The 21,818-nt window shown below is 30.4% G+C and overlaps 3 protein-coding genes across 4 annotated transcripts; all 3 read right to left on the reverse strand.

Moving 5' to 3' along the window:
* Nucleotides 1–111: 111 nt before the first annotated feature.
* Nucleotides 112–1,427, reverse strand: LOC108333984 (uncharacterized). The gene has a single exon (XM_017569525.2). It carries the CDS (start codon nt 1,287–1,289, stop codon nt 273–275), a length of 1,017 nt encoding a protein of 338 aa, XP_017425014.1. The 5' UTR covers nt 1,290–1,427; the 3' UTR covers nt 112–272.
* Nucleotides 1,428–1,839: 412 nt separating this feature from the next.
* LOC108333985 (transcription factor ILR3) lies at nt 1,840–4,089 on the reverse strand. The gene is made up of 5 exons (XM_017569526.2): nt 3,693–4,089; nt 3,547–3,609; nt 2,789–2,866; nt 2,548–2,710; nt 1,840–2,277 (listed from the first exon to the last, which is right to left on the reverse strand). The coding sequence occupies exons 1-5, from the start codon at nt 3,821–3,823 to the stop codon at nt 2,011–2,013; spliced, it is 702 nt and encodes a 233-aa protein (XP_017425015.1). The 5' UTR covers nt 3,824–4,089; the 3' UTR covers nt 1,840–2,010.
* Nucleotides 4,090–16,312: 12,223 nt separating this feature from the next.
* Nucleotides 16,313–17,698, reverse strand: LOC108333634 (thioredoxin-like protein CXXS1). 2 transcript variants are annotated; one of them, XM_017569105.2, is made up of 3 exons: nt 17,528–17,698; nt 17,252–17,377; nt 16,313–16,679 (listed from the first exon to the last, which is right to left on the reverse strand). In XM_017569105.2, exons 1-3 carry the CDS (start codon nt 17,627–17,629, stop codon nt 16,524–16,526), a joined length of 384 nt encoding a protein of 127 aa, XP_017424594.1. In that variant the 5' UTR covers nt 17,630–17,698; the 3' UTR covers nt 16,313–16,523. The 2 variants fall into 2 exon arrangements, with proteins under 2 accessions (XP_017424594.1, XP_017424595.1); XM_017569106.2 differs by having other exon boundaries at nt 17,252–17,374; nt 17,528–17,696.
* Nucleotides 17,699–21,818: the final 4,120 nt, after the last annotated feature.

Genomic DNA, 21,818 nt, shown 5'->3' on the forward strand with positions numbered 1-21,818 from the left:
TCATTTAAATCCACATATAATACAAGCTAACGCAGAGCTTCTTGCATGCAATTCATGTTCAGGCAGTGGTATCTTTCACGCACATTATCAATAACTTCAGGCATAGTCCTCGTAAATAATATGAATTCTCCTTCAAAATCGGTTTGTGCTACAATATGTTTACTTCATACAATGGTCATACTAGTGCACTTCCAATCACTGAAACATGTTTGCTGATATGTTCTTCAAATTCATGTGAGTAGAGATCTTGAAAACCAACGCTTCTGATCCAGTTACTTTCTCCCTGTCACATTTGATACCAATCCCTTGATGAACTTTGCAGACTTTGTAATGGGCGAATTGATAGCCATCAGATTGTACAATACATTTTCAACTTCACCAATATTTGGTCTGGACTTGAATGAGGAAACCACTTTCAATTCTTCTCCTTCTTCTACAAAAACATTCCATCTCTCTCCACTCAGAACCCCATCTCTGGCACACTTAAAAATCACCCCTTTTCTTTTGCTCAAGATCCCTCTCACTTCCAACCCCATAAAAGAATAAACCACTTCAAAAGAACCAACAAAGCCACTCAGATCACCAAATTTGCTCTCTTCCTCAAATGCCCATTTTGGGTTAAAAAAAACCACTGGCTTTGGATAAAAGGCTTCACTAATTCTTTTTATCAAAGCCAATTGGGAGCTATCGGGCGCCAAAAATATTGCGACTTCTGCAGAATTCAAGATTCTGGGGTCTGTTTTGGCCACCGAAGGAATGTCAATGTGTTCAATAGTTGAATGAGACTGAAAGGCAACAGTGGCAGATTCCTTAAAGCTGGCATCAGGCCATAGGATTAAGATCTTAGTGGGAGAACCTTTTCTTTTGATAAGTAAGTCACCAAAAAAATCAAGGGCAAGTTGGGACAGTGAATCCGGTGAGTCATCAATGACTGGAATTTCAACCCGGAGCTTGGGTTGCCTTAGTTTCTTGAACTTGCCTATCAGTTTGGGATTGTTGAGGGGTTTCTCTAAGGTTGTTGAAAGGGATGTTTTGGCCTGAAGTATGGCCTCCTCCTTTGAGATAGGCGGTTTAGGGGAGGAGAGAGAGGAATGGATGGAAGTGGATGTAGCTTTGAGGGAAACAAAGGATCTTGGGTTGATGCAGGAGTTGTGGCAGTGGTTGTACAGAAATTGAGCAGGAAATGAAATTGATGTGATTTGAGTATTGGAGTGTGGAGGCGGACATGATGATGGCTTGGAAATTTGGATAGATTGGAAATGAGTTGTGTGGAGATAGGAGGATGCCATTTAAGGTTTTACAGAATGGTAAGATGTTAGACTTCTGATATGAAAGGGTTGTTTCAATCTACAAAACTCTATCCGGATAAGATAATAGCATGCACCGGTTGTTCCCAACCACACAATAGTACAACATGGGGTAGAGGATAACAGATATAACGTACAAACCTCCTGCTATGGGAGGTTAAGTAAATAAAGACAACTTTTACTTCAAATCTTTGTTGAGTTGAAATTCCAAGACACCTGAAAATAAAATCTTGCTTTAACGCATTGCTTTATTCGCAAGCATCTCGATTGACATCCATTGTTAGATGGATAGCTCCCACTAGTCGGAACTTATTCCCCTTTCTTTTCTCCTAAAATTGTGGCTTGTGCCAGTTACAAATTTAAAACTAAAGCAGCATTCATGCTTTTACTGTTTTTGCAGCATAAATAGAGTACGAAAACAAGTTGTGTTCGACCTTTTATTTTTATTGTTATATTATCATTTTGGATCCGCCCTTGGTTTATCAAAACCAGTAACAAAGATTAGAGACCCGGCGAGGACAGCCAGAGAAGCTTATTAAAATTTACATGCAAATACCAGCGATTACTTCATAGTAGTATCAGATGCCAAATACAGTCAAAGTCACCTCCGAATCCAGTTACATGGAATACTTATAAGCTATAGTAAAATGAATACAACTTTTGGGCAAAAAATGGAAACCCAAATAATTGTACAAATGCCAACTTAGGCAACTGGTGGACGGAGTACATGATCTTGTGATGTATCCACTGCGGCAGGAGGCATAAATTGCCACATGGCAACACCCGGATAACTGATGAAAGGCACCAACTTGTTGCCCGGGGCTTGACCTTGTGGAGCAAACGCGGCTGGAATTGCGGGAGGGGGTGGCAAGAAAGCAGGTTGGGCACTCATTGATTTTACTTGTAGCTCCAGCTTCTCTTTCTCCACCTTGAGCCTCTGTTTCTCATCACGAAGTTCATTCTTCTCAGCCTGCATAGTAAATGGGAATTCAACAGTTAGTGTCTTGTAAGGTTTGGTTTGCATGTTTTCCATCACGGCTACTACTTACTACTATAACAACAAAGTCCTATACTAGCTAGATGAGTCCGGCTACAAAATTCAACATAGCCTTACCCACTGGGTAATGTACTACTGTTATGGCAAAAAATTTAACGAAATGAAATGACCTAGAATAAGGACCTCCCAAACAAGTCCTCCAATCTTAAAAAGAAATGTATTGAATATAAATTGAGGTCTCACCTTTAACTCTTTAATCTTCTCTTGAAGACTCGTAGTTGACTCTTTCAACTTCTGGGCTTCATCCCGGAGCTGGGTCACCATTCGGACAGCATCCATAAGAATGGCAGCCTTGTCTGTTTTGGGAGGCCTTCCGGGCTCCAAGATGGAGCCCAATTCAACAAACCTATGCATGTCAATCGTTTTAAATACAAGCCCTCAAAACAGTTACAAACAGGAAGATGGCAAGGATTCAAAAGGTTACTTGTCATTAAGTCTATCCCTTCGCAACTTCTCCCGACACGCCTTGGAGCTAGAAGCAGTACATGAATCAGATCTACCCCTACAACAGGAATAAACAAGAGATATAGCGTAACTTCATCCAAGAATAAGTATCTGAATAGGATCCAATAATCTTTAAGCTCTTGTCAGTGAGAGTGGCCAGAGAAAACAGGAGAAAACATCGCAATATCATACTTAAGCAACATAAGCCTATAAGTTATACGAAATAGTATAGTCGTGGCAATTTCTTCATTGATGTTGCTGAACTAATGCTGACGAACTTATCATCTTCATATCAGAAACATCGTTGAATCGCCATTTCACTTAATTATATTACTTCACAACCGTGAGTTAATCGATGACCAACCTATGAATAACATAGCTTGTCTTTTTAAATCATTAAAGAAATTCATGCAACCGTTTTCATTTCAGTCTTCAATTGTTACTTCAAAGCTAAAAGAAAAAAAAATCGCAAAGTAAATAAGCTGGACTCTACCACACGCCAAACAGCAGAAATTGAGAAATAAAAGAAATAAAGTGCAAACTGGCGATTAAGTTTTCCTCTCTTTGGATTGACAACATAACTCTCTTCTACCAAAAACAATCCAACTAATTCAGGAACCAGCCTTGAAATTAATACCACACACTATTGATCCAATTGCATGGTGTTATTTATGAGTTATATTATTTCTTTCTTTAACTTTAAATAATTCGAAAGAAAATGTGGGGGGAATTGTGTACCTCTTCTTCAAAGCAGGGTCTTTGAGGCCATCAGAATCAACGAGTGAAGCATCAATTTCAACACTAGAAGCAGACAGCATCACCAGAACACGAATTAGCGAAGTGAAAATGAATCAGAAACCCTAATTAGGGGAATGAAATAGTACCTGACATTGGAGGGAGGCGGGGGCCATGAGAAGGCGGAAGCGGAGACGGTGAAGGAGCCGTCTCCGACAGTAATGTCATCGTCGATCAACGGGTAGTCGAAGAGCCAATTGCTGTTTTCCGGGGAAACCATGGCGTGTAGGGATTTTCCCGGAGAATTGTGAATTTGGAGTATTTATTTGTTTCTTGTTCCTTTGAAGTGATTGTAAGGGAGAGTGTGGGTTGAGGAGATATGGTGAAAGAGAGAAGGAATTGAAATGGGTGTTGTGCAGTGTTGAAGAGAGCACGTTGGAGGGTAGAGAGAAAAAGAGAGCCTTCTGCGAAAAGGAGAATCTATGGCTATGCTTCTACAGTGACCCATGATGTGACCATAATGACACATCAATGAACCAATTACACCATCAAAATCCTACCTTCAACCACTTCCCACTCTTATAAAACCCAAATTTCCTAAATATTGTTCTAATCATCAACTACCAAATTATTAAATCTGTAAGGATGTACACTTTAATTGTTTTTTTTTTTTCATGGAAGGCTATATCTTTCATATATATATACATTTCTTTTTCTAAATTTTTCTAATAGATATAAGTTAAGCTTAAAACATCAAAAATATATTTTTATTACATATATGTTTTTAGTTTTCAAATTATAACGTAAAATTAGAATTCGTTTTTTATTATTTTAAAAGTATTTAATTTTTAAACTTAAAAAATAAAAAAAACTAAATGAATATAGTATTCGTCTTGAATGATATTAAAGATTTATAAATCTATATATATATATATATATATATATATATATATATATATATATATATATATTTTATTAAAATTATGAAAAATTGTATTCATTGGTTGATGTAAAAGAACCTTAAATGATACCTAAAAAAAGTAGCTTTAATCACACATTGAATTTATTTTCCTTATTTATTTGTATCAAATATTATGAATGTGTTTTATTTTCAGTCATCTTTATATAAAAGTGAAATAAAATAAATATAATTAATGTTTTAAAATATAAAATGTATTTTGTATCTATCTTGTAAGGAAAGTAAGAGAAATAAAAAGAAAAAATTGTAAGAAGATTTCGAAGCAACAAAGCTGCACCTAAAGTGTATAATGATATTATTATTTATGAATATTTGTGATATATTTTTTAAGTCATTTTCTAAATATAATGGATGGTAGTTGTTGCGTGAAAAAATACTTAGAAGATTACTTGACTAAATGTCAAACATTAAACCCATTTTAATTTATAAATAATTATATGAATTTAAGAGTTAATAATCAATATTTTATTGCATCATTTTAGTAAATATAAAAAATATTCATTTAAATTATATATATATATATATATATATATATGAAACTAATTAATATATTTTAACGTTAGATTAAGTATGCATAAAAGTTAAACATATATTCACCATTATATTAATTAATTGAGTTAAATATATTTTTAATTTTTAAATTATTATGCAAAATTAAATTTCATTTCTAACTTTGATTGTTTTATCTTAATTTTTATAAATGAATAAACGTAGTTTTTATTATTAAATTTCATTACAAATTTATTGATGTGACAAATAACATGATACATTGTAATGACCTGAATATACATATGTCAACATATGAACACATACATATCAACATAGACACATACACGTAGCAATACTATTAACTAAGTCGATAAATTCTTAATCTGTTTAATAACTATGAATATATTTATTTATTTTTAAAAGTAAAAGATTAAAGACTATCAAAGTTTGAAACTGGAAACGAAATTTAATTTTGTATTATAATATAAAAACTAAAAATATATTTAATATTTTTTATTAAGTTCAAGTGTCCATCTCATTTGAATCTAAGATTATTAATTCAGTATAATTTAAATTTAATATTTTAAAATTATAACTAACTATTTTTTTATGTGTTATTTATATAGTGGGTTAATTTGACAAAAAATTCAAGTTTATATTCGGTTAAATTTAAAATACTAATACTTTTTAGTAAAATATATCATAGGCCTGATTTTAATAATTCATTTTATAATAAATTATAAATGTTTTACTACTAAATCTTAAAAAAATATCATACTAAAAATAAAATCTAATATGCAAAATATATCACCAAATTTATAGATATTAAAAGTATACATGAGTATTGGTCAGATTTGATTTTGAATTTAATCTGACTAACCCATTATGACTTAAATTTAATATTTTAATTTTTATATTTGATTACTTGACTTAGTGAGATGCAAATTATTTAAGTCACGACTTAATTTAAATAAAAAGGATATTTTAATATAGATTTTTTTTTTTGCAATACTTTATATAATATATGTATACTTTTTTTACAAATTCATTATTTATTTGTTAATGGATTGACATAAATTTAATAAAAAAATATAAATATCCTATTTCAAAAAATTTGTATTAATATATTATTATTTTAATTTAAATATATTATTTCGATAAGGTATATTGAATCAATTTTCTAAACAATAATTCTATTTTACTTTTAAATAAATGAAATAAATATATCAAACTTTTTTAAAAAAATCACATGATAATTTTAATAATATGTTCGTAATAAACTATAATTTTATATAACTTATTATTAAATTTTAATCGTAAAATCTCAGATTATATAGAAACATGTAAGTCCATATTTTAATATAAGAGAACAATGAGAAGTAGACTGTAAGTAAAATAATAAAGTTACAGTCATCTCAAAATAGGTCCTAATTTAAAACTTTAAGTACTAAAGAGTAATTCAAAATACATGAAATAACTAAGAAAATTTTAAGGATACTAGGCTGCAACATCATCTTCCTCCAAAGCCTGCTCTAGAGGTACCTCATCCATCTCTGCTCACACCCAAGTGGATGATCATTGCAAAAGAAAAGTATACCCAAGCAAAACACAACATAGAAGCAAGGGTGAGCAGTATAAAAATCATGTTATACAATCACGCACAACATGCAAATCAAAGCATATATATATATATATATATATATATATATATATATATATATATATATATATATATATATATATATATATATATATATATATATTAGACTACACCATCAAGACTTGTTTCACTTTAAACTTGACTCGTCCGGACTTAGAATGATTGCCGAGCTATGGCGGGTCATGCACTCGTGGTGGCTTCTACTGCTTTGCAAAGCCGTTACCAATGGGTTTCACCCTACCACACTTACGAGGTTAGTCCGTCATCACTCACCTTGGGCCATACTGGAAGCACCCAAGACTAGGACCTCCTGCTACTACTCACGACATGGTTCAATCCTCTCTACTTGAGAATGATTGACCATTGTAGTTTCAGGATAACCCCCAAGACTAAGCTTCCATGTAAATCATTCTAAACACACTAAAAGGGCACCACCATGTATCCCTCCCTTGAGGATCATGGAATTACGTCCAATAATGATACTTTTCACTTTCAACACAAAAATACATCATACCTTCACATACTTTCAATTTAACCACATTACAACAATCATACTTTACACAGAAATCATCACACACACTTAATTTACCCAAAACAATAGCTAAAGAACTTGAACCGAACACTAGGAGCTTTGGCCGAGCACTCAGAGCTTTGGCTGAACGCTATGAGCTTTGGCCGAGCACTTAGAGCTTTGGCCGAACGCTATGAGCTTTAGCCAAGCACTTAGAGCTTTGGCCGAATGCTATGAGCTTTGGCCGAGCACTTAGAGCTTTGGCCGAACGCTATGAGCTTTGGCCAAGCACTTTCGCCGAACGCTATGAGCTTTGGCCGAGCACTTAGAGCTTTGAGACCGAGTGCCAGTACAAGACCGAACACTCATTAAGAGACCGAGTGCCAGTACAAGACCGAACACTCTTTAAGAGACCGAGTTCCAGTACAAGACCGAACACTCTTTAAGAAACCAAGTGCCAGTACAAGACCGAACACTCTTTAAGAAACCGAGTGCCAGTACAAGACCGAACACTCTTTAAGAAATCGAGTGTCAGTACAAGACCGAACACTCTTTAGGAGACTGAGCGGTCATGAACTGGTAAGACTTAAAAGAGATCAACCCAGTTATGACCGAGAGCAGCACAAGACCAAACGGTCAACTGCAGCGTTCTGCATAATTCTGCAGAATTCTGCATAATTGCGAACAGAACCCAACATGACCATTTCTAACCATTTTTACTAACTTCTAAACCCTTAATTCTTGTTTTATACTTAATTAAACTTATCTAAATGATTCTAAACATTCCTACTACCATTCTAAAGTGATTAAGACTCAATTTCAACTCTAAAACACCAATTTCCCAACTTAAGGATCCAAAACTCAATCCTACTGCTTTGCACCTATTTTGATCAATTTAGTGACTCAAACAAGTCACAATACACTAGCTAAGATTTCCCCAACAGCCCAATTGCGCTTTAGGCCCCAAATGCCCAAAATCACTACCTCACTTCCCCCAATTTGCCCTAAAACACCAAGATTTCACTTAACTTTCCATATCATTCAAGCTATAACATATTTATCACTCCAAGCACTTCCAACACGCCCAATTACAGCAGCTAGATTCAACCAATGTAGTTTACAGACCTTACGCTACAATTTCATACATCACACACATCAACATGTATGACCAACTTACTTTAGAGCTTAAACAAGCAAACCAAATAGCATACTCATTAAGGAATTTAACATACATACAAATACTGGAAGCAAATTGAAAACAATATCTTACTTCCCTTACCTTAGGGTTTCACAGCTAAGCTCACAACTTGGTTCGACAGTGCTTGACTCCACAAGAACTCAACCAAACCCAGTCTGAATGAAGGAAGTAATCGGTTCAAAATAGAGTCCTCTACGCTGTGGACGCTTGGACACCACCTAAACGGACATGCACTGAGTCAGTGAAAGTGAAGGTTAGAGAGAAGGCAGAGGAACTTGGAGTTCTGAGTTTTAAAGAGAGGTTGAGTGTTTATGCTAATGAACCAGGATATATTTAAAATCCATTTATATTAAAATAAAATCTGGTCTCATTAGTATAATACACATATTTACTCTTTTAACCCATTTTCCAGATTTTCACATTAATAAAAAAAAATCACATAAAATATAAAATTTAAAATATATTAACAAATTTATAAATATAAAAACTTTATTTTCGAATTAAATCAAGTACCCATAACATTTTAATGACTTTCCAAACTCAATCATTATTATCATTTTATTAACTTTATTTATTCAATATTATTTCCTGATGAAATCTAAACCAACTGTACCCTTAATTTTGTTTAAAATTTCTTCAAATAACCATTAGAAGCCAATGTACTCAAATTTCAGTCTCAAGTATTTATAGCATTAGATGCCAACGTACTTAAATTGATCAAATTCTAATTTTACGTTAACTCACTAATTTTAGAGGTTGTAACAAATTAAATAATTTGTGTTTATTCGGAATTTTATACCCTTATAAATAAAATATTTTAACTCTGTCATATCCAAATCTAATATGTCTAATATATATATATATATATATATATATATATATATATATATATATATATATATATATATATATATATATATATATATATATATATATATATATATATATATATATATATTTATTTATTTATTTATTTTTATTTTTTTCTATCCAACCCTAATAAAAAGTGGATGTTTAGTTAGTTGCATTTGCACGTTGTAATGGAGGATTCAAATTGGACGTCAATTTCCACGCACCAACAAACAGCAACAATGTCACCATCTTCTTCTTCTCCACTCTCCATCTCTTTGTTTGGCCATAAAATTTGAATCAAACGATCTTTGCATAGGTCAAATGTTGAATAAACAACCATAATGTTTAATGCACCTAACCTTTTCAAGGTTCACACCTACTTTCTAAAAAATATGTTATGCAAAAATTAAATTCAGATATTCACTTTGCTTTCTCAAGATATATATAGTGAAGTTAGTCATGTTTATTAGAAAATTTTCACCTGGTTATTCTTTATATGTATACTTTTTAAAAATTCACACACGATTGTTTATAGAAAGAACGTAACAACTTAAAAAATAGAAAATTAGAGTTGGTAGACATATTAAAATAATAAGATTGAATATTTTATAATAAAATTTTTTAAACTCGTTTCATTACTTAAAAACATTTTATCTCTCTAAAACTCTTATTCTTTGTTTTCTTTCACTTCTCTCTAAGTGTTATTGATCTTACGTTATCTATTTGACGATCAAGAGGTGCTTAGACGACCACGGCGTCAAGGTCTACCTTTCTAACCAATCAGTTTGTTGTTTAGAGAAAGTATGTTTTCATTCCCTTTTCTTGGTATTTTTTGACTCTCGATCATGCAAAGGAAATTTGTTTTGCATGTGTTAAGAGTTCCTCTTCTTTGATTCCTAGTTTAATTTAGGTTCTAAGGTTTGTCTCTAATCGCCAATCGATAATTAGATTGTGTAGGCTTTTCTAGAGGTTCCTTGAGGTGGAAGCAATTGTCAGGGTTTTCTAGAACGATGGAATTTTTATAGAGGTAAGGGAAGCTAGATTTTCCTTAATTAATGTTCTATATGAGTAAAAAATTGTTTAGGGTGAAAATTCTGTGATGTGTTAGTTATAACCAAGTTAATTGAGTATTTTATGTATGTGATGATGAAATGTTGCTGTGAATTGTATTGTATGTTGATTTGAAGTGGAATTGAATGTTGATATGTTAAATTGTTTGCACAGAATGTGTATTATGAAGTCTAGTGATTAAAGAGTTGAAAGCGTAGAAGTGTTAATGATGTTTTGAAGAAAAGATGAGATCTTAGGTAGTGAAATTGTGAGAAAGGGGTGGTGAACTGGTTTGATGAAATTGGGAGTGATTATAAGATGTCTCATAACTTGTTCAAACATTTAAAATGGGAGGAATCTGAGTTATGAGTATGTGGTGGTGATTAGGTAGAGTTTATTTTGGTTTAGAACTAAATTCTTAGGGTTTGAACTAGTGAAAACTTGAGTTGGGGGTTCTATGCTCAAATGGTCATTTTGGAGAGTCTTGGTAAGACATAAGGGACTTCTTGGAGTCTCTAAGTTGGTTGAAATTGTGCCATAAATTATGGAATTCAATTTGAGTCTCTCAAGTGAAAATAGGTAGATTTTTTAGTGTAATCTCGTTAGTATTCACTTTGAAATGAAAAACCTCATTTCAAAGATAGGAGGATTGAAGCACATGGACTAGAGATAAGACCAATTTAAAGTATATATGTGGATGTAAACCTCACCTCACAAACCGATTTTGCGGGGTTGAGTTAAATTTAAAGTTCACTTCTTAACATAGTATCAGAGTAATGGATTAAAGCCTATCCTAGCGAGATTTGTGTTTATTGGACATATCATTCCACCCATTATCGGACTATCCATTAGGCTTTGTTCACTTGAATGGATTTGGGGGAGAGTGATTGAGGGGATTTGAAGGTAAATTTTTTTGTTGTTTATTTGAGTGGATTTGGAGGTAAGTGAGAGTGGATTTGGAAGTAAATTTTTTTAATCTATCACATCAATCAAATCCTATACTAATTCACACAAACTTTACTTCCAAATTCATTCTCATTTACCCCCAAATCCACTCAAATAAACAACAAAAAAATTTACCTTCAAATCCCCTCAATCACTCTCCCCCAAATCCATTCAAGTGAACAAAGCCTTAATGTATATTCCCACACACGAGATGTATGTACCTTGACATGAGAGGGTGTGTTGAAAGTCCTACATCGACTAGAGATAAGACCAATTTAGAATATATATATATATATATATATATATATATATATATATATATATATATATATGGGTGCAAACTCCACCTTTAATTTTGTGGGGTTTAAGCTTAAAGTTTACTTATAAAAAGAAACAATAATTTCACTCATAAGATAATATAAATCATTGCATTATCTTCTTCAAATCTATAAATTATACATCTAAAGCTTGTAATATATTAATATAAGTTCTTCTACAAGTTTTTTTAGTCAAAAATATGTATAGAGGCAATATTTCGATGCAAACTTCTTAACTATAATGTCACTTAAAATAAAATTTTTAAAGATAAAATTAACAAAATTGATGTACAATTATCAATGTTAATAAATGAGTTGATAATTTTACTTATTCTTGTAGTTTTCATGTTCAAACATAACTTAACTATAATGATATACATTTTATTTCTAACTGAATACATATCGGTCTACTAAGTCAATATATATCTAATCCATATTTGTTTGACCAAATTGAATTATGTGAGCTTGGTGACTGATTATAATAATTGACAATTAAATTATTGAAATCCATCCATGTAAAATTTAATAAATAATAATATAAATAACAAAAAATTTATTTATTGTACAAGTTTGACTAACTTGTAAATATCTTCTAAAAACATAAATAGAATGACTACTTAAAAAAATATCGAAAAAGGTTGTTGAGTTCTTCTAAAAATATTCTTAATCCTATAAGAACAATTCTAAATATGTTATAGATAATCAAAGTTGATGTTATTATTTTGTGTTTTCACTTTTAGAAATGTCAAAGTAATAATTTGTGTTTTTTCTTATAAGTGGACAATATCACAACTTTTAATAAATAATTTTGTTCATGACTGAAGATAACGTACTAATAATTTGAAAAATATCTTAAAAAGTTAATTTCGAACAACTAAAATGTTTTTTTATTACAAGTATTTCATATTTAGATTTCAATATCACAGTTTTCTTTTAAATTATTGCTTCTAAATGCTTATCATATTTATTTATTTTTATTTGTAATGCTCATTGCATAAATAGTTATTTTTAAAAATACTGTAAATTTCTTATTTGAAACTAATATTTTAAGCATAAGTTGCACATGGGAAAAGGAAAAAATAGGACGACAAAGCTTGAGTCATAATTACAATAAGTAGTACATATCACATACACGTGTCTCTGCATTGTTGTCACGCTGTCAAATGTCGGATTTTGTCCTTTTTTCTCTTTTGAAACATAAATTATCAAAACGTGTTTCAATTAAAATATAAAGAATAACTACCTTTTAAATTTATTAATCAAGTGTAAATCTAAATAAAAAAAGTTTAAATTTACTTTGATAAAAAATGTGACAAATAATTACATGGTATGAACAGCAACGATTTTTTTTATCAGTTATGTTTAACTTCATCCATTATTTAGTTGGTTGTTTGCTCTCTTCAATTATAATGTGTTTCGGATGTGTAGGGCTGTGCGGTTTTAAACCTTCCAGTTCTCCTGCGATCTGATCTCAGCGGCGGATCTTCTTCCCAAGCTTTGACTTTCCTCTTGATCCTGAGGGGTGGAGACCTACAAAAGATTCTCCGATGCCAAAGTCAGTTTCAAAGCAATGGCTTTTCTCAAGGGATAGCAGTAAATGTGCATTCAATCTAACCTATCTACCACTCACCGTGAACCTGTATTTATAGTTTTCGCTATGGGCTTGGGATTAGTGAAAAGTTAATCACGGTCCAATCAGCCCAATAGCTCCTAATTTCTACTTACCTCTAAACCAGGTCAATTTACTTGGACCACAATGATTAGTGATTTGGCCGGTCAGTGTGATATGGGCGCCCGCCCAAGTGATACGGGCGTTCGTCTTTCCTATGGACGACTCGGGCGTTAAATTGGGCGGACGATCCTCTACGCGATCGCCCGGCACTTCGTTGGGCGGATGATCCTCTATGCGGTCGCCCGGCACTTCGTTGGGCGGATGATCCTCTACGCGATCGCCCGGCACTTCGTTGGGCGGCTGATCCTCTATGCGGTCGCCCGACACTTTGTTGGGCGGACGATCCTCTATGCGGTCGCCCGGCACTTCATGATACCAGACGTTTGCATTTTCTTGAACAGTTTTTGTGAGCATGGAGAGTGCGGCGCTGTCTCGTGGTGATGGAATTCCTTGTGAGTTCTTCAAAGTTTCTCTTAAAGACAGAGGTTCTACCCAGGTGGTCGGCGTAGGCACCGAGATGGTCGAACGACCTCATTAGTGGGCGTCCATACGTGTGACGCCGGGCACTTGCTGGTGTAGGAGTTTATGCGGAGTCTAGGTTCAATCCGTACCTACTTGGGCGGCCAAGACTTGGGCGGCCAAGACTTGGGCGGTCGAACATTTGTCTGTGGCGGGTGTGACATGGGCGTCCTTTGGGCGGCGCCCGTCGCCTCATGGGCGTCCTTCGTACGGCGCCCGGCTCTCCCTGGTACATAATGTAACATAGTATAAATATAAATAAACTAATAAAAGTTTCTAAATAGATTAAGCGTTTTCATCTATATGTTAGAGACACAAATTTTGGTATCTTCTACCTCATTCAAACAACCAATTTAAATAAAATGTGTAAACCTTAAAAGATATTCCGTTGTGGTAGTTTTTGAGTTTTAAAGTTAAATTAATTTAACTTATGTACGTCGTCACCTAAAAAATTGTCTAAAGTTACAGGTTGACATTGATACAAATCTCCGTTATTTATATTATTTTTCTAAATTATATAAATTTTTTTATTTGTTGGGATTAAGAAAAATTAAAGAACATATAATAGAGAGGTTTTCGAATACGTTTTCCAATCTCTAATTTCAATTTTGATACACTCACAAATAATTTTCAAATGTCACATCTGTTTTTTAATTTCTATCCCGATTTTATAAGATTGAATTAGGTTTAAAATCTACTTCTAATATGATATCAGATATCAGAATCAGGTTAAAATCTTTTATACCTTAATTTGATCTTATCTCTAATAGTGACTTTTCACCATTATTTCAAGAAATGAGTAAGGAAAACTATTTGAAGCAGTTTTCAATTTTTTTATCCTCTTTTCTCTCTTTTTCTCTGTTATTTTTGTTTCTTTTAATTATATTATTCCTTTTTATTTTTTCCTATTGTTAGTTTATTTTCTTTTTATTTTTAAAGAAAGAACAATATTTTATTCACTCTCAACCATGATATCGAATTTTCTAATTGAAACCCAAAAATTTAATTCATTTTTAAAAATTATTCAACAAATTGATTATACTCCTCCCTAAACTTATGTTAGCTTATTGGACAAAGAAAGAAAAATACAAGATGATACTGTAATTTTTGTTAAAAAGAAATTTTACGAATTTTTATTTTAAAGTGGAAGTATCTTTATTGAAAATTTATGAGACTTAAATTCGTGTGTACTCAAATTTATAATATTAACTCTCTTTTTTTCCTTTTGTTTATACGAATTAATCTCATGATAATGAGCGATTTCTAGAGAGAGAAATAAGTGTTTATTTCTTTTTTTTCATAACTAATGATGATAATAGAAGATAGATAGACATTAGATCCTAAATCACAATGGTCATATGATTTCTCTGTCTTGTGAAAGAAATTAGAATATCTATTCGTTCATTCACTCAATGAAAATAAATAAGTTGAATCCTAAAACAGTGGTATATTTGGTTTATTTATATACTAATTTACGATTTTTTGTTTTAAAAAATTAATAATATAACAAAAAATACTAAAATGTGAGACATCACTGGAGATTATGAAGTGATTTTAATGATATTAAAAATCTTAAATTAATAATATTATCTCTCCATGAATCAAATATATATTTTTCTATTTACAAATAACGATGAAGGAGGGGATAAGGTTGATATTATTTCAATTTTAAGGAAATATCCATTAAGTGGTGATATAGTTTATAATTTATATTTAATAAAGTTTAAGAATAGAATTTATCATTCTAGTTCATATATTCATTTGACTGTAGTATATTGAATATGTTTAATTTAGATAATATTTACTAATGTTTACTATTTTAGTATAATTTAAGGAAAGTATAATAACATTTATTTCATCTTATAAATTATATCATACATATTCCAAACATATCTTAGCATATTATATTCTTCTATTTTTAAGATAAAACAAATCCTGGTATCCAATATTCTTGTTGTATCTTTGACATTATGTTGTATGCCCCTTTAATTTTTTCTTTAATAATTATAAAAAAAATTAATTAGCATTTTTTTTCCTAAAGTACTCTTTTTTTTTCAATGAGAGAAGTTGGAGGCCATTGCCTAGTGTTAACTATAACTTCATAAATTAGGCACTCCACTTCAACCACATAGGCTTCCCAACACCATTTTTGTTTTTTGTATTTTAATATCAAACATTAATTGACATTTCAATGTAAAACAATGCCCATCACATTCACATCTAGTTATATAATAATAAGTGAAAAAAAAAACACTAAAATATAATACATCTCAAATCTCAAATATGAAAACTCTCCTACTTTAAGAAGAATTTTCAAATAAGTAATGTTATTTTTACAATATGTAAATTAACAATTTGTACCCTTTTTTTTCTCTTTCTCTTTTTTCATATTATCTCATTCTTTTTTTTTGGTGAAATATTACAAATTTCCTTTTTCTTTTTATATGATTGAAGATTTAAGGGGAGGGCATGTGATGTTTGAGTGATGCTAATTATATAAGGAATATTTTAAGTTTACGAGTAAACAAAGAAAAGGAATAGTACAAGTTTGAATCCAATCATATGGTTCACTTGGAATGTTAAGACAAGAAAGAATATTATAAGAGAATGATGTGATCATGATGAAATTTCAATACATACTAAAATACCATTCACACTCCACTGACTTTCCATGGCTCACCAAACATATACAAACATGCACAGAACAACCTTTATCATTTACTAAGAATATAAAACCATACATGAAACGATTCCTAGTACAGTGAACATTGTTCACCATGTGCCTTGTTCACTCAGATTTGTAGGAAAGTCTTGACTGAACAAAATGATCAATCATTTTCCTTATTTCATCAGGGTTTGCACCCACAATTTTCTCCACAGGAGTTCCTCCATTCAGCAACAGAAAAGTTGGCATGGCTTTGATCTCCATCTTGGAGGCAATTTCCTGAATTGAGGTCCATGATTAATGCACATAAAGTAGAGCTCAAAAGGGGTTAAGAAAATATGAACAAGATTTCCACTTTCTGCATGAATTTATGATTAGGTTAGGATCCTTTCCTTCAATTTTAAAGAAAAGGAAGAATGCGATGAAGGAGTGGATAGATACTCTAGTTGCAAATTTGTTCACTATGCATCAGACAAAAAAAATTAAAGATTCTCTGAGAAAGGGATGCATTTAATATACTATAATAATGAGTTTCATTGGTGCAAGTTAAAGCAATTTGTGAATATTTTTATTGAAGATTAGATTATAGAGATAAGATTTAGTCATTATTCTATTATTGTTTATATAAAATGAGAATCATGTGAACTGAAAGTGGGTTTGAATCCTGGAATAAACAATTAGGAAGAATTTTTGTGGACTCCCTTTACTCTATTCCCTTTGGATAACAATGCAGTTGCAGGCACAGCACAGTAATTAATGGATTGAAATTTGAGATATGTGTTAAAACAAGACCAAACCAAGCATGTATAGTTCTTGCAAACAAATTAAGTGTTGTGTGGGAATCAAATTACCTTAACCTCATCCACATCCAATGTCAGAAACAGAACATCTTGGTAAGTGGAGGCTAGTTCTTCAAAAACAGGATTCATTACTATAGAAGGCACGCACCAGAAAGCAGAGAAATGAACCACAACCTGCTAAATTTAATGCACAAAAAAACATAGTTTAAACCCTCAATGATCTTTGAATGATTGAATCTGGTTTTTCTTAGCTGACTTACCATAATGATGAGTAAAAAAGCAAACAGATTTATGCTAAATGAATTCACCAAAACAAAGGAGACTCACAGAGTACTTTTGATTGGTGGCATGAGAGATGTAGTGTTCCCATGATTTTTGAGAGTCTATTTTGATAACCTTGGACTTTTTGAGCTTTTCTGTGTCCTCCATTTCTCTCTGCTTCTGTTGCTTCTTCAGAATGGTTTATACAAATAAAAATGTTCTTAAAATATAAGAACAACACTGCGCAAGAAAATGTTGATTTATCCTTATCTTATAATTAAACGTTTTTGTTCTGTTGAATACGACATTTTTCTGATTGATGTCTATGGGATACAACAAAAATAGTCAAGCTGGGGCCTATGGATTAGCCAATTCTGTGGTCATGAACATGTGCGTGTGGTTCATGCATTGAATTAAAATATACCACGAGTCTCATTTTGAATTTCTGAGAAAGAATTGTGATGAATAATGTCGAGAAATTTTCCAGATCAGCTTCTCTTGATGCCTGTGTAGGTTGACACGAATATAAGCAATAAAATCAATGCTGTTATGGCTCAGCATCAGAGCACAGAAGAATGGACCATATACAGTATGAGTAATGAATGAAGTGTTTGGTAGCATGTAAAATCATAGTAAAGTAAAACCAGTACAAAAATAATTATAGTTGAATGTAAATCACATGTTTCTAAAGACATTATAAACATAAAAATGTAATTGGAACAAGAAATATTAATGGCCCACATCGCTGAAATAACAAAAACTAACGCTTGTCCTTTTGGTCAAAGCTATAAGGTGTTTCTAACCTTTTATGGTTCGTTTGGAGGTTTAAGGGTAGAAAATAGAAAAGAAAAGCATAAATTTTTGTGGGTTTTCACTATTGCAATTTATGATGTCCTTTTAGCATTGACTATATAAAGAATCTTATCAGTTGTCATTGTTAACCTTATTTGATGAAATACAAGTTGCGTATTTTGTATAGGCACCAAATATGTCAACAAAACTTGGGTTTGAAGCTTTTGTGACTCCTTGGACATGAAAATTATTGGGTATCAACCTTATCAAGCATTTGAAGGTGATTAGGTAACTTAACCTATTTTAGTAGAGCCAATTATTGGATTATACATAAGTTTATTAATTCCACAATGTGTTTACACCTGCACTAAACATGATTACCATGACATAAATGTATGACAATACCTTTTGAATATTGTAATGAAAAGTTTGATTATTAAAATATTCTATCTAAGGCGTGTCTTTTTTTTTTTCTTCTCTCTCTCTCTCTAATCTCTTTTCTTTCTTTTTCTATGTTTTTTCTTCAACGATTTATCTTTTTTAGAATCTGATTACGGTAATTGAGGAGTTAAGAAATGTTTTTATATAATTATTTTAAATTTGTATTTATCTTATAAATTCTTTTTCCAATCTTCTTACCATTTTGTAATCAATTTTGGTGAAGTTATTTGATAAAAGTGATCTTCTTAATAGTATATATTAAAATTTGTCATATATGGACCTTGTTGGAGGTCTCTAAATTTTGAGTAATTTCCTATACTGATCAAAAACATTTTTTAGGATGAGAAATTATGGGTTAGGGAAGCTATTATGCCTTTTTATAGAATCTTAAGATAGATGTGTATACGAAAGTAACTTAATCATTAAATTTTGGTTCTTATATAGTAATTGTGATTTGTTGAAAAATTGTGTGAATGTTTAAACTTTAGTGTTAGTTGAGTTTTGTTTGATGATGAAAATTTTAAAATTGTTTGAATTGGATAGTCTAGTCGAGAGGTTGATATGAAAACTAAATTATGCATATTAATTAGTGAGTTTTCTTAATTTGAGTTTTGAATATAGTTTAGGTAAGTAGGGTAAATTTCTGTCTTTTCTTATTATAGTTTATGAAATTGATATGAGCAAATTGGAACATGCGAACTTTGAGTTAAGAAACTAAGATTGAATTGATTATGTAAAAGATGATGTTAGAGCAAATTATTATTTGGATTAATCAATTGAATTATTTAGAAGTTGTATTATTCAAATACTTTTGGAATTATCTTTGAAAATTGGTTTGACTCTGTTGTTGAGATTAATGTTTCTGATATTTTCATAACAAAGAATTTTCGTTTGAGAAAAATAAAACAGAAACTCAAATCTTACTTTTTCCTTTTCTATTTCTCAAGCAAAAGATTCCTTGCTTAAACGAAAATATAGATCAAAGTTAACATTGTTCTCAATCTTATTTTTACTTAAGAGAAATGTTTTCTTCTTATTTTTTTTATCAAACGAAAATAATATTGCAACTATAATGCTAGTTTTATCCAAAATTTTGCTCAAACAAAATTTTTCTTGTTTTTGTAAATCTATGTTTTGGATTATATCAAATGTTAATTTTTGGTACGATTTATAGAATAAGAATCTTCTGAAAGACGTAAGTCGATGTTTTGCTTGATAAACATATAAATTTTATTCTTTTTAGAGTAGGTGTGTTGATTTTAATTAAACCATTTTTTGTTATTTAATTACAATGTTTCTTTTATATATTTTTTCTTACGTAAATAACTATTCAAATTGTTTACTCTTTTATGCGTTTATTTCATTTTTGTGAACTGCAAAAATTGTATTATTTATACGAAGAGATATAAATACATGTGTAAGAAAAATGTCAGTAAATGAATATAGTATTTATTTTATTTTTATATTTTTATATAAAAAAATATTTGTATTTTATATATTGTTTTAATGTATATTTAGGTTGTATCGGGTATTATGAAGAGTCTACAAGCCCTTTTATAAGTTTATTATATATTTAATAGATTAATTTTTAGAATGTTATAATCTTAGTAAGTAAAACCTTATTTGTGTACATGCTTTGTTTGAATCAAGCTGCAAGAAAAAGGTTTTTTAACCTAAATTATAATCTTAACCCTTATTTTATTTTTTATATACGATTTTGGATTTTCTATTTTTTCTGTAATTTTAATATTGTAAAACTATTTTAATTCTAGTGTTATTTCCACCTTAAATATTAACATCTTATCACATGAAAAATATTATCTAATGTTTCATGTTTCAGGTCTCTTTCAGGTTTATAATGGCGCATACTCAACATTTACCTAATTCAAAACATTTCATATTGTGGGGTAAACAAATATTTTATATACACTATTTTTAAACTGTAAAAATTTTAAGAATAGTTATGACATCTCAAATAATTCATTATCCCTACTTTTTTATATGAAAAAGAAAAATAAAATTAAAAAAAATAAAATATTATAAATTATCAATTATTTCTAAATGATGTAGAACTTTTAAATATTTGCATCAATTTTGTATTTTAATTAATTAAATATTTTTATAATATCTTAAACGAGTAAAGTTCAATTAAAGAAATCAACGAAATAAAATGCGTACAGAATAAATATTAGAGCAACATAATAAATTTTCTCAGTTATGCAAAATAAAATTGTAAATAGAATACTACATATAAGAACAAATAAAAGATTTATAAAGCTTAAGATTACGATTTAACCTTTTTTTCCTTCGTGTAATAAATACAAAATAGTTATCAATTATTTATATTATTAATTTTTAAGTGCATTTTTTCATATTTAAAATTTAAACACTGGAATTTTAGTTAATATATTTATTTAACTCTTACTTTTATTCATTTTAACATAAGGTTGATATTGTGCGTGCTAATTTAATTTCTGACTACAAGCTTATAATAAAGTTTTGTATGAATTAAAAAAATAGGGACTAAGAACATTTTATTCACAAATAAATTAATTTATTTAATTATAAATTCAAGTAATGAAATTTTAAGATAAAAGGTTAAAAAAATAGTTTGGAAATAGAGTCAATTTAATTTACTAAGCTTTATTTTTTCCTCGAAAAATAATGTTTTAGTACATTGAAAAAAAAAAGAGGTAAGTCCAAAATCCAAATAAGCTAAGAATGAAACAATTAGAAGGAAGAATATTAGTTTTTAATCCAAACTTTGCCAAAAATGAATGGACACATGTGAAGACTTTGTTAAAATAATAATATTAAATCAAAAGAATGTCATAATTTTTTATTGTTTTCTGTAAAAAATTGAAAAATCGAACTAAAATTCCCCAGCATCTTTTTTAATTATTAGTAGTTTAGCACACACAAATAAATTATTTTACATTTTCATGAGATCTGTATTAGAAGAATAATAAAGTCATAATAAATTCAGGCCAATTAAAAATGTATTTAAATTTAAATAGATCTAAAAAGAAAATATATTTTTTTCTTCCTACATCTCATATTAATACTAAAAATATTAACATACTTATTATTACAGAGTGCAGTTAGCAGTTAGTATTTAGTAGTT

Source organism: Vigna angularis, chromosome 11, assembly GCF_016808095.1.
Source record: "Vigna angularis cultivar LongXiaoDou No.4 chromosome 11, ASM1680809v1, whole genome shotgun sequence".
In the NCBI taxonomy this organism is placed as follows: domain Eukaryota; kingdom Viridiplantae; phylum Streptophyta; class Magnoliopsida; order Fabales; family Fabaceae; genus Vigna; species Vigna angularis.

What these genes read in the sequence shown, in the direction of transcription:
- LOC108333985 (XM_017569526.2), bottom strand. Translation starts at nt 3,823, where the DNA reads ATGGTTTCCCCGGAAAACAGCAATTGGCTCTTCGACTACCCGTTGATC. An exon ending in CCGCCTCCCTCCAATGTCAG is followed by an intron (nt 3,610 to 3,692) that starts GTACTATTTCAT and finishes GTCTGCTTCTAG; the next exon opens with TGTTGAAATTGATGCTTCAC. An exon ending in GACCCTGCTTTGAAGAAGAG is followed by an intron (nt 2,867 to 3,546) that starts GTACACAATTCC and finishes TTCCTGTTGTAG; the next exon opens with GGGTAGATCTGATTCATGTA.
- LOC108333984 (XM_017569525.2), bottom strand. Translation starts at nt 1,289, where the DNA reads ATGGCATCCTCCTATCTCCACACAACTCATTTCCAATCTATCCAAATT.
- LOC108333634 (XM_017569105.2), bottom strand. Translation starts at nt 17,629, where the DNA reads ATGGAGGACACAGAAAAGCTCAAAAAGTCCAAGGTTATCAAAATAGAC. An exon ending in CCACCAATCAAAAGTACTCT is followed by an intron (nt 17,378 to 17,527) that starts GTGAGTCTCCTT and finishes CATTAAATTTAG; the next exon opens with CAGGTTGTGGTTCATTTCTC. An exon ending in TGGATGTGGATGAGGTTAAG is followed by an intron (nt 16,680 to 17,251) that starts GTAATTTGATTC and finishes ACCTCAATTCAG; the next exon opens with GAAATTGCCTCCAAGATGGA.